Source organism: Culex quinquefasciatus, chromosome 2, assembly GCF_015732765.1.
Source record: "Culex quinquefasciatus strain JHB chromosome 2, VPISU_Cqui_1.0_pri_paternal, whole genome shotgun sequence".
Lineage (NCBI taxonomy): Eukaryota > Metazoa > Arthropoda > Insecta > Diptera > Culicidae > Culex > Culex quinquefasciatus.
The window spans coordinates 9,198,025-9,215,521 of NC_051862.1; the positions used below are offsets into that span (position 1 = coordinate 9,198,025).

The 17,497-nt window shown below is 37.1% G+C and overlaps 2 protein-coding genes across 2 annotated transcripts; one reads left to right on the top strand and one right to left on the bottom strand.

Moving 5' to 3' along the window:
- Positions 1-158: 158 nt before the first annotated feature.
- Positions 159-1,163, bottom strand: LOC6044047 (chymotrypsin-2). The gene is made up of 2 exons (XM_001861584.2): positions 532-1,163; positions 159-473 (listed from the first exon to the last, which is right to left on the bottom strand). Exons 1-2 carry the CDS (start codon positions 1,138-1,140, stop codon positions 336-338), a joined length of 747 nt encoding a protein of 248 aa, XP_001861619.2. The 5' UTR covers positions 1,141-1,163; the 3' UTR covers positions 159-335.
- Positions 1,164-15,482: 14,319 nt separating this feature from the next.
- On the top strand, positions 15,483-16,338 carry LOC119767926 (chymotrypsin-2-like). The gene has a single exon (XM_038257935.1). It carries the CDS (start codon positions 15,513-15,515, stop codon positions 16,275-16,277), a length of 765 nt encoding a protein of 254 aa, XP_038113863.1. The 5' UTR covers positions 15,483-15,512; the 3' UTR covers positions 16,278-16,338.
- Positions 16,339-17,497: the final 1,159 nt, after the last annotated feature.

Sequence of the window (17,497 nt, forward strand, 5' to 3'; positions counted from 1 at the left end):
TGAACTCTTTAAAAAAATTCACAAACTATGATGCTTTTGTTTGGAAATCAATCATCGCTATGTTAAAGATTTAATTCATTTCAAATGTTCAAGATTCTCCATGGTGTTTTTACAGTTTCAGAACTAATTCAGTGTAAATTAATTTAAATAAGCAAGAGTTGCCGTAAAACACACCGTCTCTATATTTCGAAGCCAGATAAGACATTGTTTGATCGTTTTTTTTTGTGTGCAAAAAGTTAAAATATAAATTCTTTATCAGCGCGGGCTTGTCACACGAATCAAAATCGAACGATTTTATCAACTCGCCACTGCTGGCACTGCTGGGTGTCAAACGTCTAGATAATGCTCACGACCCAATCGCGAATCGCCGAAACGCGCACAAAGACGTCCGGGCGGCCAGTGGCGCACGGGATCTTCCACGAAGCCACCGCGATGGCCATGTTGTCCAGGGTCAGCGCACCCCCCGCGTCGTTCTACAAAGCAAGTTGAGGTTAGGTTGAGATTTCATCAAGTTTCTCCAGCGTTACTCACCGTACACAGTCCCTGTCCCTCGCGGTTCAGCGTGCACAGCGAAGACTCCCCAACTCGCACTCCGTCCGCTCCCAGGAAGTTACGGCAGTTGTCGTTGTTGATCACGTTCAGGTTGACGAAGTTCAGCGCGTTCGAGTTGCCGCTTCCCTCCTCGGTGTGACCCCAGCCGAACATGCGTCCACGGCTACCCGGCTCGATGAAGTTCGCGTCCAGCTGGATCGGCTGCACGATCGAGGTGAAGATCACGTTCTGAATGGTCTGGAACAGGGCCACGTTGAACTCCAGCGTGTTCTGGTTGAACTGCGGGTGGGTGATGGTCTGCAGACCGTAGTACGGAGCGGCAACGGTGTTAAGGAACCGGGAACCCAACACGGCCATCGTCGCACTGGACAGACGTCCCTGCATGCAGGTCGCCGCCGTCAACACGAACCGGCTGTTCAGCAGGGTACCTCCGCAGAAGTGGATGTTCAGCGAGTTCCGCATCGACACCATCCACGGGGCTTCGCCCTGTTCGGCCGGAATTCCACCGGCGATCCGCTTGTCCGCCGTTGGGACGGCCACGGCGGCACCTACCAAGAAGACCACAAGCAAAGCTAAGCGACTCATCATTTACGACTAAAGAAGCGCCTTGCCTAGGGTAATGATTTTATAACGTTACGGGTACCAACTGAGGCTTGGAATCCAGATAAGCTGATTGACGGTACAAACTCAGATTATTCCAGTTTGTGGTCTTACGGGGATTACCACCAAAAGGTGAACAGAAGTGAAATGTTTTAGCAATTATTGATGGGTTTAGATAAGACTATGCTTAGTACTACCCGCACGATTTAAACCAGGATAGAATTCCAACTTGTGACGTCTCGTGACGTACACTTAAACTACCTCAGATTTTTTAAATCATGTCATACATCTATAATTTGAATGAAGTTCATTCATAGAATTATGTGGATTTATTAAACCATGAAACAGGGCAGTATTCAACCTACTAGCCCTAAAATATTCAACGTATTTTGACACATTTCTGTTTCATGACTCAAATCTCAAAAATCCATAAACGTACAAAAATAAATTATGATTATAAATTAAATTTTATCGATAAATTTAATAAGAGACCATCCATAAACCACGTAAACACTTTAGGGGGGGGGGCTTATGGCGATTGTTTACGATCCATACAACAAAGTTTTTTGTGTATGGACAATTGTCCACGAGGGGGTGGAGAGTAAGAGATTCCCAAAAATGTGTCCACGTGGTTTATGGATGTTCCCTTAAAAAATTAATAGTAAATTAACCACCAAGAAAAACCGATCTCTCCTACTAACGTTTGAATCCGCTACTTCTAACCAGATGGCGTACAAGTTTTGCTGACCGATAAGCTCCGTAATCATATCACAGACAAATCACATTAAAGACCGCGATTAACATTTCATCATAGCGAAAAAAGGTTCGCTTCAGTTCAATAAAAATATAACGCAACACAACAAAGAGATAAGCAATTATAATTTCTTTAAACAATGTTTTCACGTGTTTTGTTCTACCTAAAATTACTGCCATTTTTTATGTATTTTGAATTAATCGAAAAAATTATAGCAAGATGATGATTTGAAAAGAGAAGCAAATAATAGCATAACGATTTCACAGTTAGACTTTTCTTTGTATTTTATTTTATTTGAATAAAACTGTGCTCATGCATTCTCTACGTCAACAAAAAATCATTTTTCATCATAAGTTTTTCTATATAAGTCTCCATACAATTTTTGGGGCTAGTCAGTCAATTTTGAGAAGGGATTTTGTGATTGAATTGGTGTATTCGGCAAAATTCTTGGTTATGACAAGGATTTAAAAAAAAATAAGTCTAGAGTTTTTTTAAAGGTCCAATAAAGTATTGAGTTTCATATGGTTAGAGGACTCATTCAAAAAATGTCTAGAAGTTTACTTATTCAACTTTTAATGATTAATAGTATAATTTAAAAAAAAAATATTTCAAGTGCAATCAGCTGAAATCAATTTGAACTGAATTCCCCTGCGTGTACAATCATTGTTAGCATGTTTGGGTTGGTTTAAAAAAAATATGAATTTCTGAAAATTTTCGATGTTTAGTATTGCAAAAAAGTTTCGATAATTTTTTTGTTTGAAAAAAAATCCATATGAATAGAAACACATCCATATTTTGATCCCAAATATGATAAAATTAACAAAATTCATAAAATATTTAAATTTCAAGCCTACGTATCAGTTTTTTTTTATTTAAAAGCAAATTTATTTGTTCATGAAACAGTAACAATTTCCTATTGGATTGAAATATTTACAAAAACATTCAGGTAATTAAGAAACCTTCACTGTTTTTTTCTTATTGTAATAAAATCAGAGTAATCCAAGAACGATGAAAATACACTAATATTTAGTAATACATTTTTCGTAGAAAAATATAGTTTCAATCAAAAAAGGGCGCAATTTGCGAAAGTTTTCGCCCAAAACTATATTTTTAAAAAATTGTTCGGTGTCGTTTGAAAAAAAACACATTATTTTCTTTTATAAGATCAACAAAAAATATGTTTTTGTGTGAAAAGTAAGATATTAAAGATATTAAATTTAAGATTATATAAAGGGTTATTGTTCCCTTAAGAAAATGCTGCTAAATTATTAAAGCAATGTATATTTCCGCAGAAGCATTCTTGCTAAACATCATATAAAAAATCAAAATGTTTTCTGAATCCGTAATTTCATTTTGCTTTTAAATTTATTTAATCTGTAAACCTCTGGACACTAATAAACAGCTTCTACTGGTGAGATATACTCTACATATAACATTAAGCTTCTTTGAACCAACCTTTGAGCACTTGACTCTTAAAAATATAAATAATTTCATTATTAATTACTATTCAATGTTTTTGACTCACTTCCCGAGCATGGGTAAATAACAAGGGAAATGCGTAATAATACCTTTCTCTGGCATCAATACCAAATTTTGGTATTCCTGGACCCTTTAAAATTTGTCTTAAGGATTATGCAAGAGCAAAATGTGGTATCATACTAATTTAAGGTATTGTTTTGATATTGCAAAATTGCAGAAAATGTCAATGATCGAACACCAAATTTTGGTATTCTTTTGGTATTACAGTATTTTATCAAATTCCTCTGCAACTATGGGAAAATTTTGACCAATTTTGACAAAATAATTAATTTTGCGCTATAGAGATGTCTCAAAGCGTATGCTTTCATTTAAAACCGGAAATTTCAAACTTGATTTTAAACATTTTTGATATACCCCCTAAAGAAATGACTTGAAATTGTTGAAAATTTTCTAAGTCAGGATGGCACATTTTGGTATTATTTTGGTATTTAAGTGTTTTATCAAATTCCTCTGAAACTATGGGAAAATTTTGACCAATTTTGACAAAATAATTAATTTTGCGCTAAAATGATGTCTCAAAGCGAATGCTTTCATTGAAAACCGGAAATTTCAAACTTGATTTTAAACATTTTTGATATACCCCTACAGAAATGACTTGAAATTGTGGAAAATTTTCTAAGTCAGGATGGCACATTTTGGTATTATTTGAATATTGAAAGGTTTCATAAATTTTCTCTGAAACTATGGGAAATTTGTTAAAAAAATTTTACGAGTTAATTAATTTTGCGCTAAAATGACTTGAAACCCAAAAATGTTAAAGATGATTTTAAAAATTAGTGTGATATACCCACTAATATTTTTTTCAAAAACGTTGAAATATCTCTATGTCGGGATAACCAAATACTTTGAAAAACGAGTCAATCGACAGATTAATGAATTTTGGTGAATTTAAATTCAGTTTCATTTTAATAATACTTATTTTTCAATCTTGTTATTTTTCAGAAGCTTCAAGAACTTCAAGCACAGGCCGTTCATCAATGACAAATGCATTCGGTGTGGTGAAGAATATCACTAATAACAACATGGAATCATCAGGTGAGTAGATTTGGCTGTTACATATGAATAATTTCCGTTTTTTCACTAACTGCAACTGCTGCACTAAAAATGGTATGAAAATACCAAATTTTGGTATTACTTGTTCAAATACCAGCGACCATAATGTGCTCTTTGTTGCCCAGTAATAGATGGTAAAATACCATGAAATCATACCAAAATCATGTATGTGAAAGACCACAGAAATACCAAAATATGATTTTCCAAGGGCGCGGGAATGCCTAAAAATAAAACCATGGCAATACCAAGTTTTGGTATTCAAGCAATGTTCAAAAATCCAGAAGACCTCAACTTGGTGTTGAAATGGTTTTATTTTGAGGTTTTATTTTACCCTTGGAATAACATGGTTTGGTATTGTTGTGCCCTTACACATACAAGATTTTGGTATGATTTCATGATGTTTTACCATCTATTACTGGGCAACCAAGGGCACATTTTGGTCGCTGTTATTTGCCCAAGTAATACCAAAATTTGGTATTCCCGTGTTATTTACCCCTGCTCGGGTTTGTTGACTATGTAGAACGAAATTCAGAAAATCATATCAGATAATATACGTAATTAAATTCAATTCCAAACATTTTAAGAATTACCCGGGAAGACGGTAATAACAAACTTCATGCCATTTTAATAACAAATATTGTTAAAATAACAAAAAGTGTTATTGGTTGACAGCAAAAACAACTTTGGAATAACATTTTTTGTTATGGAAGAATAACTCCAACTGTTACTGGGATGATCGGATTAATTGTTAAAATAACAAAAAATTATAACAAAGATTTGTTTGAAGAATAACTAAAAATGTTATTAGTATGTTATTACAATAACAATCCAATAACAAAAAAAAACATATCGACGAATAACAATTTTTGTTATAAATAACATAAAATGTTATTGGCCTAGTATTTTAGAATATCAAAAAATGTTATTCCCACGTTTTTTTTTTCTAATTTATATTTATTCAAATTTCTTTTCCATGTACATTCATTCAGTTAAAATATTATTGAGTGTCCAATCACAAACGATGACTTTTCACCTCAATTTTAAATACTAGCAACTTTCATTTATTCGTGAAATATTGTAGCTTTCGCTATTCAGTGATTTCAAATGTAGGAGGTCCTACATGTACAAAAGGGAAAAGGGATACTTTAAAACTAACTTATAAACTATATAAAGAGCGGATCAATGCAGCTGAAGACTGCAATGATTTTTGTCGAAATGCATCAATTATCTTATTGGACATAACATCCAAAGTGTCAACTTCGGCTAATTGATGAAGTTCACTGGTGCTGAACCAGGAGGAAGTTTCAGAATCATTTTCAGAATTTTGTTCTGAATCCTCTGAAGTTTTTCTTCCTGGTTAAGCAACAGCTTGTCCAGATCGGCACAGCATAAAGCATGGCAGGTCTGAAAATTTGTTTATAAATTAACAGTTTATTCTTGAGACAAAGTCTAGAATTCCTGTTTATAAGTGGATACAAACATTTAATATATTTGTTACATTTAACCTGGATACTTTCAATGTGATCCTTGTAAGTAAGGTTTTGTCAAAACCAAGTCCAAGATATTTCACTTGATCCTCCCACTTTAAATTTACCTCATTCATCTTTATAATGTGATGACTTTTTGGTTTAAGAAAATCAGCCCTTGGTTTGTGAGGGAAAATAATAAGTTGAGTTTTGCAGCATTTGGAGTAATTTTCCATTCTTTCAAATAAGAATTGAAAATATCCAAGTTTTTGTAATCTTCTTGTGATGACACGAAGGCTTCTGCCTTTGGCGGAGATGCTTGTGTCATCAGCAAAAAGTGATTTCTGACATCCTGGGGGCAAATCAGGCAAGTCAGAAGTAAAAATATTGTATAAAATTGGACCCAAAATGCTTCCTTGAGGGACGCCAGCACGTACAGGTAGTTGATCAGATTTGCTATTCTGATAACATACCTGCAGAGTACGATCCGTCAAATAATTTTGAATAATTTTCACGATATAAATCGGAAAATTAAACCTTTTCAATTTCGCAATCAAACCTTTATGCCAAACACTGTCAAATGCTTTTTCTATGTCTAGAAGAGCAGCGCCAGTAGAATAGCCCTCAGATTTGTTGCTTCGAATTAAATTTGAAACTCTCAACAACTGATGAGTAGTTGAATGCCCAAGGCGAAATCCAAACTGCTCATCAGCGAAAATTGAATTTTCATTAATGTGCGTCATCATTCTATTAAGAATTATTCTTTCGAATAATTTACTAATAGATGAAAGCAAACTAATGGGCCGATAGCTTGAGGCTTCAGCAGGATTTTTATCCGGTTTCAAAATCGGAATTACTTTGGCATTTTTCCAACTACTGGGAAAATATGCCAAATCAAAACATTTGTTGAAAATTTTGACCAAGCTACTTAAAGTTGCTTCTGGTAATTTTTAATTAAAATGTAAAAATGCCATCCTCACCAGGGGCTTTCATATTTTTAAATTTTTGATAATAGATTTTATTTCATTCAGATCCGTATTAAAAACTTCATCTGATGAAAATTCTTGTTCAACAATATTCTGAAATTCTATTGAAATTTGATTTTCAATAGGACTCAAAACATTCAAGTTGAAATTATGAGCACTCTCAAACTGCTGAGCAAGTTTTTGAGCTTTTTCCCCATTAGTTAATAGAATATTATCACCATCTTTTAAAGAAGGGATGGGTTTTGAGGTTTCTTAAGAACCTTTGAAAGTTTCCAAAAGGTTTGGAATAAGGTTTAATTTGTTCGACATCTCTTGCGAACTTTTCATTTCGCAGGAGAGTGAATCTGTGGTCAATAACCTTTTGCAAATCTTTTGAATTCGCTTCAGTGCAGGATCACGAGAACGTTGATACTGTCTTCGGCGAACATTTTCAGACGAATCAGAAGCTGAAGATCGTCATCAATAATGGGAGAATCAAATTTGACTTGGACTTTAGGAATAGCAATATTCCTAGCATCCAAAATTGCATTAGTTAAAGATTCCAAGGCTGAATCAATATCAGCTTTGGTTTCTAAAACAAAATCATGATTTAAATTATTCTCAATATGATGCTGATACCTGTCCCAATTAGCTTTGTGGTAATTAAACACAGAACTATTGGGTCTGGTAACTGCTTCATGAGAAAGTGAAAAAGTTACTGGAAGATGATCAGAATCAAAATCAGCATGAGTCACTAAAGGACCACAATACTGACTTTGATTTGTCAAAACCAAATCAATTGTTGATGGATTTCTAACAGAAGAAAAGCAAGTTGGCCCATTCGGGTATAAAACCGAATAAAGACCAGAAGTGCAATCTCTGAACAGAATTTTACCATTGGAATTTACTTTTGAATTATTCCAAGATTGGTGTTTGGCATTAAAATCACCGATGATCAAAAATCGAGATCTATGCCGAGTAAGTTTATTCAAATCCCCTTTGAAATAATTTTTATTTTCCCAGTGCATTGGAATGGCAAATATGCAGCTGCAATCATAATTTTCCCAAAAGAAGTTTCAAGTTCAATGCCCAAACTTTCAATAACTTTTAACTTAAAGTCACGTAACGTGCTATAAGTCATACTACGGTGGATAACTATTGCAACTCCACCGCCATTTCGATTCATTCGGTTATTAGTTATAACTTTATAATCTGGATCACTTTTCAAATAAGTGCCAGTTTTTAAAAATGTTTCGGTTATAACAGCAACATGCACGTTATGAACTCGTAAAAGTTGAAAAATTCATTTTCTTTCGCTTTTAAAGAGCGAGCATTAAAATTCATAATATTGATGGAATTACTTAGATCCATGATTAAACTTCAGGGTAAGAACAACATCATTCGCAAATTTTAATCCAATCTGGATTGCTTCCATCATGGATGTAGCATTACTCATTGTTTGAATCAAACCAAACAGTGAGTTTTGCAAAAAGTCATTTTTCAAACGTAACATCGCCGAGATCAGAAGATCCCAAAGCGTTGCCAGCAGAAACATTTTCAAATGAGATTTGAGGTACCTGCCCAATTTCAGAAAGATTGGTAGAGGATTTAAAATTCGTGGATGAACCCGAAACGACGTTAGCATAAGAAATGCCATTGTTGTTACCTAACTTTTCCACGGTAGGGGTATTTCTAGAATTGTTCGAGTGAGACAGCACGAACGTTTGATTTAAAGATGCAGGTACAACCTGACTTTGAGAAAATTTCGGTTTGGATTTCGGCTGATGCTTAGCACGAGAATCCAAAACCTTTTTTCTGATGGGGCAATCCCAGAAATTTGATTTGTGATTTCCACCACAATTTGCACATTTAAATTGGGTGACTTCTTTCACGGGACAATTGTCCTTGTCGTGAGAAGAATCCCCGCAAACCATGCATTTTGGAACCATAGCGCAATGATCAGTACCGTGACCAAATGCCTGGCAACGCCGGCACTGGGTCAGATTCTGGCCATTACCGCCATGTTTCTTAAAATGCTCCCACTTTACCCGTACATGGAACAAAAACTGAACTTTGTCCAAACACACTAAAAAAATATGAAATTCACATGTAACATAATCTAGAATATGACAGAAAATTAGCAAACTTAATCACAATTTCAACATGATTTTACATCCTACGTAACGTAATATTCATCTTACCATGAAAAACGACGATTTGCAGCAAGATGTCAAATTAAATTTAATTTTGTGTTTCATTTGATGTAATTTCATGTCTTCGGCGATGCACATAGCTGGAGCATCAAATTTAACTCAATATTACACTTGATATATCACAATTTTACCCACTTTGAACCTCAAAATTGTTGACTCGCAACGCACCGTGTAGAAGTGTCACTGTCAGCCATCTTGAGTTGCAAAACAAAGTTGAGTGGAGTGTTGTTTCCCGGTGGACATAATTTTGTCGATGGCAAACTCAAATGCAGAAGAACCGGCAAGGTCCGGTGTGATTCTAGTGCACGGAATCGAGCCCTTGGTTTTTACGGATCAGGAGAAGTCGATAACTCCGGTGACCAGTCAGAACCGCTTCGGTAAGATAATCGTAATTTCAGGATCGATACTTTATTAACTATTTCGTCCCTTCTCAGGTGGTGAATGCCGCAGGGTTCGCCGGAGTCAATTTTGCCCATCTCTCAACGTGGAACAGATTTTCTAACCATTCGTTCAGATGGGCCAGCGTGGGAAGGAAAACCGGTGGTTGTAGCCTGCTGCCGAGGCCAGAGGCAAGGGTGAGCAAGGGCCCGGCCCAGATTACAAACATCGACGGATTCGGATTGACGTAGCGCGCGGTGGTGGTGCGACAAAATCCGTTCGATGATCATGCTGGTCTGACGTCACTTCTCAAGGTTTGGCCGGGCTCAAGGTTTGTCAAGAAGCATCGGAAGAAGCCGGTTCCTGAAGGTAGCTTTGTGTTGGATTGAACAACGTCGTCTCCGGTCGATTGCTAGAAGTCAGATGATGTCGGTGAAAAATTCCGTTTTCGGCGATAACAATCGAGCTTACTCGCTCGTGCTAGTGAATCAAAAATTGTAAACATGAAAAAAAGTGAAAATAAACTTGAATTTTTTACACATAAGCAAATTACGAAATCCTTTATTCATAACCTCAAAATACCAACTCTTTTTCTTCCACTTAAAATTACATCGTATGAAAATTACATCAACGAATTTTAAAGCTGATTTAAAATTCAAAGGCACAGAAAGCTCATGTAATGTTCAAATCTGATGTAATTTTCTGTCAAGTTTGACGCTCCAGTTATGTGCATCAAATAGACAGAATATTACACGATTATTTTTTGGTGTGAATGTTTCAAATTGTTGATTTCATTTCTGTTGAAATGAATCAGATAAAATTGTGAAGTCAAACCAAAGCGAGAAATATTCCCGTTTGATTTTTTCTTCATTGGTATTACTTGGGATGGGGCAAAGCCAAGCAACACCTTAAGTTCGTTTTTGATCTCATCCACCGACAAGTCGTTGGAGAGACCTTTCAAGACCGCCTTGAATGGCCGAGCATTCTTGGTCTCATACGTGTAGAAATTGTGTTTGTGGTTTTCAAATAGCCAACAAAAGTTTGGTGATCTTGTAAAGATTCCGTCAACAAGCGACATTCTCCTCTTCGACCAAGCTGGAACGAAACTTTCAAATTGCAAGTTTCCTTGCAATTCTTCAGTTGCGTTCGAAAGCTGGCCAAATCGGAGACGGAAGTCACTACAATTGGCGGAGCCTTTACTCGTTTCTCGACGGCAGAAAGCTCAGTACGAGGAGAAGGTTCCTTGTCATCAGTTTCGGATAAAACACCGAAACTGTTTGTCAATGGAATTGGAGGATTGACCTCACATTCAGAATCAGAATCAGACCTCAGAAGAGGCTGTTTTCTTTTCTGTTTCCGTTAGCCGGTTTAGCGTTCAAACGCTTCACCGACGTAACGACCAAATCTTCAGAAGATTTGCGTTTACCTTTGTTTTGACGCATTTTGCAAGCAAAGTTCTCTTAAAAAGATGGCTTCGTTTGTAAAATACAACAAAATTTCAGGCGGGGTTAGTCTTGAAAAGACTGTTTAGAATTTTGGAAAATAACTCAGGTAGTCTTTAAAAAGACTATGAATTTTGTTTTGAAATAACTCTGAGCTTAGGTAGTAAAAAATACCGCAGCTCTAGTGTCCGTTCACCACGAAGGTTCGCAAGACACTGTTATTCCCACGTTATTTCGTCTGCTCGGGTAGTACAATCCTTTTGTATTGATTTTAATGTATTTAAATGTACATTAATGTAAACTAATTGGATGCACTGTATTAAAAACGAAATGCTCTTAAAAAATCAAATGTTGCACCACAAACAAATTTCTCATAATTGAGTTTCGGCAACACAAACACTCCACCCCATGCATGCAGATGCAGCAGCTGAACAAATCTCCCGTGTGTTCGCAAGTTCGCCAGGCGCGCTCAAACAATCTCTAATAAATTATTAAGACAAATGGAAAGTTGCACCTACCATCACCAACAACTCCCACACAAAGCTCTCCAGGAGCAAGAAACAAGCTTATCAAGCAGAGCTCCCCAAAAAGTCCCTGCCAGAGCCAGTCCCCGAGCTTCGGCACTAAGTTCTAGACCAGAGAAGTGCCAGTAAATGTTGTAGGTGACAATCCCTTATGACAATTTGCACAGACTTTATGGCAGTGGCCAAATGCAGAGTTCCCCCAAACCCCCCTTTATCCCTTGAGAGAGAGAAGCTCACAAAAGTCCTGTGCAAATTTGAGTTGGAATTTTGAAAAGCTGGTCCAGCCTCGCCCCGCCCGGAAAATAAAATTTCCACCACCCTCACTCACTTTTGTTTCTTTAGAACTAATTCAGTTATCCCTTCGTCCCCGGGTGGACTGTCATACAAAAAGTTAACGGGACGGGAACAATTACGCCCACGCGCCCAAATTCCCCATCCTGCGTAAAGAAAATGGGCAAACTGAGCCCCGGAATTGAATTGAATTAAATTATATTAAATTTGTTTGGCAAATTACTTCTGGCGACGAAAGCGCTAGGATGGCGCTGTAAATGAGTTACAGGGTTGCCTAAATGTTGGCGAAAGGTGTGGAAAGTGGGCAAAGATTAAGTTTTAAGTTGTTGCATAACTTTGGGCGCATTGTTTACTTTTTTGAATCGCATTCAACCGTCAAGCTTGAAAAATGGCCACCATTTGGCAGAATCTGACTAAAGTCATCGCGGCAAATAAATAATAAATCGCCTACAATCGGTGCAAAGCAAGGCACCTCCACCGTAGTGAATAGCTCCTTTCACTGAACGGCATCATCGCATTAAATTATACCTGGGCAGCAACAGCAATATGCAGTGCCACGTGTGCCGGCAACGTGGCGTAAACATGGCGGCAAATAGAGGAATATATGTGTGAGAAACCTCCTTTCATTGCCGAAGAAAAGAGCGCCAAATACGATGGTTTGCTTCCCGGAATGGGATGGTTTGCCCCTTTTATGACGGAGGAAAAAGGGAAGATTTTCTTTCATATTATTATATAGAAAAGAACGAATGCTGCTGCCGTTACCAGCATCTATCGCATCAAGGTTCATAAATCATAAGTGGAGCAGCAATGCTGAATTGGACTCTGAATGGAAACGGACTGATATTTAATACAGAGTTGGATTGGAAGTTTTATTTGCACTTGAATGGAAGAACTTTTGTCGAGAGACTCTAAATAGAATATTTTAAACGTATCTGGAGTGAGTGTGCCTTGTTATTGTGCAAGTTTTCTCTAAACTTTTAAATTTTTTTCATTCAAAAGTCGTGTAATTATTAGAATTAACCTAAGAAATTCCACAGCTCAGAAATTATCATGTAACTTCTGATAATCTTGCAAGAAACATTTTTTTCTTTTAGCCTTCCTCACCTCACTGAAAAAAGACTTAAAAATCACTCGAAAAATGAACTTTTTGCCAAATGTTGCGTGTTTCAAATACGATTTTTTTTAACCAAAAAAAAAGTCATCGCTCAAATTTAGAAGCCGATTTTTAATTTGGCAGTTCCGTTGTGAAACTAATTGTTTTTCTTGTCATTCTCGCATGATGGAAAGGCCTAATTACTAAATAAAAGAATCGAAAAGTAATACTTTTCGATACAAGTCGGTAAACTTCATTGGATAAATGTACAACTCGTGCTGAAAATAATTTCTTTGTGCAGCTTGTTGCATAAACTACTATTTAAATCTTAAAATTTGAAATACTTAATTTTTGCACCCAATCTATTCTGAAAAAAAAAATAACATGAACTAAACATTGGTATGCAAGGAACAAACATATAGTATGATGACTATTTTATAATTTATAAAAAAAAATTATAAAAAAATCTGCTTAAAAGATACGCGTTTTTTTTTACACGGGAGAGTTACTGAAAAAATAGCAGTAACAAAACCTATTGACCAAGGATGCCAGATGCACAGATTTGTCTGTGTTTCACAGACATTTTAGCTTTTGGCAGACATTTTTTGGGTGCACAGACTTTTGATAAACTTCATTAAATTAAATTTTTGAAAACATATCAACCAAAACTTATTTTGTTAGCCTTCAAATGCTTAAATATGCAATTTCTGATGGGTTTCCATGACCGGTAATTGATTAGTAATTCTCCGCCAACTCACACAGCAGTTGCCCGACCCCTCTTCTATTTGCGTGAATTTTTTTTCTAAGGGGTAACTTTTGTCCCTGATCACGAATCCAAGGTCCGTTTTTTGATACCTCGTGACAGAGGGGCGGTACGACCCCTTCCATTTTTGAGCATGCGAAAAAAGAGGTGTTTTTTTTAATAATTTTCAGCCCGAAACGGTGATGAGATAGAAATTTGGTGTCAAAGCGACCATTATGTAAAATTAGACGCCCAATTTGATGGCGTACTTGGAGATCCGAAAAAACGTATTTTTCATCGAAAAAAACACTAAAAAAGTTTTAAAAATTCTCCCATTTTCCGTTACTTGACTGTACAAATTTTTGGAACAAGTCGTTTTTTGGAAAATTTAATGTACTTTTCGAATCTACATAAACCAATAAGGGTCATTTTTTCATTTATAACAAAATTTTTCATTTTAAAATTTCGTGTTTTTTCTAACTTTGCAGGGTTATTTTTTAAAGTTTAATAATGTTCTACAAAGTTGTAGACCAGACAATTACAAAAATTTTGATATATAAACATACGAGGTTTGCTTGAAAACATCACGAGTTATCGCGATTTTACGAACAAAAAGTTTTGAAAAAGTTTGTCGTCGTCGATCATGGCTACAGACACGGACGACAAAACAAAGAGAAACACAAAGAGTATATTTTTCAAAACTTTTTTTTGTGAAATCGCGATAACTCGTGATGTTTTTGAACAAATACCTTATATATACAAATCAAAAATTTTGCAATTGTCTGCTCTATAACTTTGTACATCATTATTACACTCTAAAAAATAACCCTGCAAAGTTAGAAAAAACACGAAATTTTAAAATGAAAATTGTTGTTCTAAATGAAAAAATACCCTTCTGGGTCAATGTAGATTCGAAAAGTACATTAAATTTTCCATAAAATGACATGTTCCAAAAAATTTTACAGTCGAGTAACGGAAAATGGGTGAATTTTGTTTTGGTTTTTCCGATGAAAAAAACGTTTTTTCGGAATTCTGAGTACGCCATCAAATCGGGCGTCTAATTTTACATAAAAGTCCCTTTGACACCAATTTCTATCTCATCACCGTTTCGGGCTGAAAATTATTAAAAAAACACCTCTTTTTTCGCATGCTCAAAAATGAAAGGGGTCGTACCGCCCCTCCGTCACGAGGTATCAAAAAACGGACCTCGGATTCGTGATCAGGGACAAAAGTTACCCCTTAGAACAAAGTTTCACGCAAATCGAAAAGGGGTCGGGGCAACTTTTCCCGATTTCGTGTGAGTTGGTAAAGAATTACCCTGATTTATGTACTTGAATTTTAGACAAATTCGCAGACATACACAGTCTTTTGTAAAGACATTTTAAATACCAAGTGGCATCTCTGCTATTGACACAAAATATTAACAGCAAAAAAAATTCCAAAATATATCTAAAACGAAGTACATCCTTAACAAAACATTCACGAAAAGTACAATAAGTGAAATAAATTTGTGTTTATTAATGTAGTTTTCAGCAAGAGCGAAAATAAAATATAAAAAAATAAATATATTTTCTACTTCAAATTATTGCAGATCGGTCTTCCGTTTTGGTGTCCAAAAGAAGCAGAGTTTTCCCAATCATTTTTTCATTGACTGGCCGATCATTGGCATCGGTATTCCCACGCCCTCCACCGATGACGATAGTAAATCAGATTTACTTTAAATTCTTGTTATCGCGGGTCTGGTAAAGTTGGACAATGAAATTTTGTAATTGTTTGGTAAGGAAACCCAAAATTACCCACCAACCAGATTACAAAGTCACTCGCGATAAGCGCCTAATCCCTTCGAGTCCAGGTATAAAAGCGTTCAGCACCGATTGGACCCGCTATCACTCGTTTCACAATGTTCCGTCTGGTTGTTTTGCTTGGTTGCGTGGCCGCGGCTCTGGCCGGAGCCCTCCCGAAGGAGTACACCGATTGGGAAGGCTACATCGTCGGAGGTTCGAACGCCGGCGAAGGCCAGTTCCCGTACCAGGTTTCGCTGCGTTCGGCTGCCGGAGCTCACTTCTGCGGTGGATCGATCGTCAACAACCAGTGGGCGTTGTCCGCGGCCCATTGCACCGTTGGACGCACCACGGCCAACACCTTCGTCGTCGTCGGAGCCCTGCTGCTGAACGCCGGTGGCCAGAGCCATCAGTCGAACTTGATCGTGAACCACCCCGGATACAGCTCGCTGTCGCTGGCCAACGATATCTCCGTGATCCGCGTGGCCACTCCGTTCGTGTTCAACGCGAACGTGGCTCCGGTTGCCCTGGCCAGTGCCTTCCTCGAGAGTGGAGCCGGTGCTCAGGCTTCCGGCTGGGGTCAGACCTCGCACCCGGGATCCCTGCCGAACCACCTGCAGTGGGTGAATGTGGACATCATCACGCTGGCCGAGTGCCGCAGCCGTCACAGTGCCATCAACGCCGCTCGCGTCCACGACAACACGATCTGCTCGTCCAGCCCGACCGGCATCGGCATGTGCATGGGAGATTCCGGCGGTCCGCTGTCGCACAACGGTGTCCAGCAGGGTATTGTGTCGTGGGGTATTGCCTGCGCCCAGGGCTTCCCGGATGTGTTTGCGCGTGTATCTTCCCACCGGGACTGGATCCTGTCGAACACCAACTGAGGGGTTTGCGGAGGGTAAAATAGGTTAGCGGTCAATAAAATGCAAAATGTTTTTGTTAAAATTTTGATTTGTTTTATTCTAACACTGTTGTTAAAATTTTGATCTGGAAATTTTTGCTAGTTAGTTTTTATTCGCCGGGCTATAGGCGCAACTTCGAGCTTAAAATACTTTTTTGACCAGTTTTGAGGACGCTGTATCTTTTGACAAAAGCAAGATAGCACCATGGTTTCTCCATTAAATTTCATATAATTCTCATTATTTTGATGTGTTGTATTCAAAATGTATCTCAAAATGAGTCATTAACCCCCCAACTCACACAGCAGTTAGCCCAACCCATCTTCGATTTATATGGAAAACAAGTCGAATCTGAGGTCCATTTTTTGATATCTCGTGCCGTATGAAATGTTGAAAAAATTAAAAGAAATATTAATGTTGGTGGTAAATATCAACCAAGTAATTTTTCCCATAATTTACTTTTACACCTCAGAATCGAACTTTTATGAATAACTTTGCTGGGTAACCAAAGCCACTCTTATGGCAGACGGGTATCCAGTAGGTTTATTGAATTATTTTAAGCATCTGTGCAATTTTGAGCGAAATTGGTTGAGATTAACCCATTGATACCCGAGCCTAAAGTTGGCGAACAAAAATGGGTTTCATGCAAAAATGACTTTTATAAATCGCTAATTACTTTTTAGGATCGAGTTTTACAGCTTTGGTATGTTGTACAAAGTTGTAGAGCATTAATTTTCCAATGAGAATCTCACTTTTGGGAATTTTTGGATGGAGGTGGCGCACCCTGCCGACCAAACCGAAAGAAAATTGGGCTTTCCATACTTTTTTTCGATTTTTCCTATACAAACTTCACCCCCGAGTATCAATGGGTACATTTTGACGATTTTGCCCATTTATGGTCCAGAGTCCTAAAATAGGAACAATATTCAGCTTATGAAGCGAGGTTTTGAGAAAAAATTCCATATTCTAGTAAACAGTAGACATAACTTTCCCTCACCTATGAGCCTGATTGGTTGAAACTACAATTTGTGAGAGCAATTTTATCACTTTTTCCCGTGTCTCATTGATGACTACTAAAACAGAAAAAAAATGTATAAATTTTGAAGTTTTAAATTGGAAGGTTAAATACTACCTTTTGAATGATGCAATATTATCTCAATTTAAATTGAAAAAGTGACAACAGAAAAGTGGTAAATGAATACCCT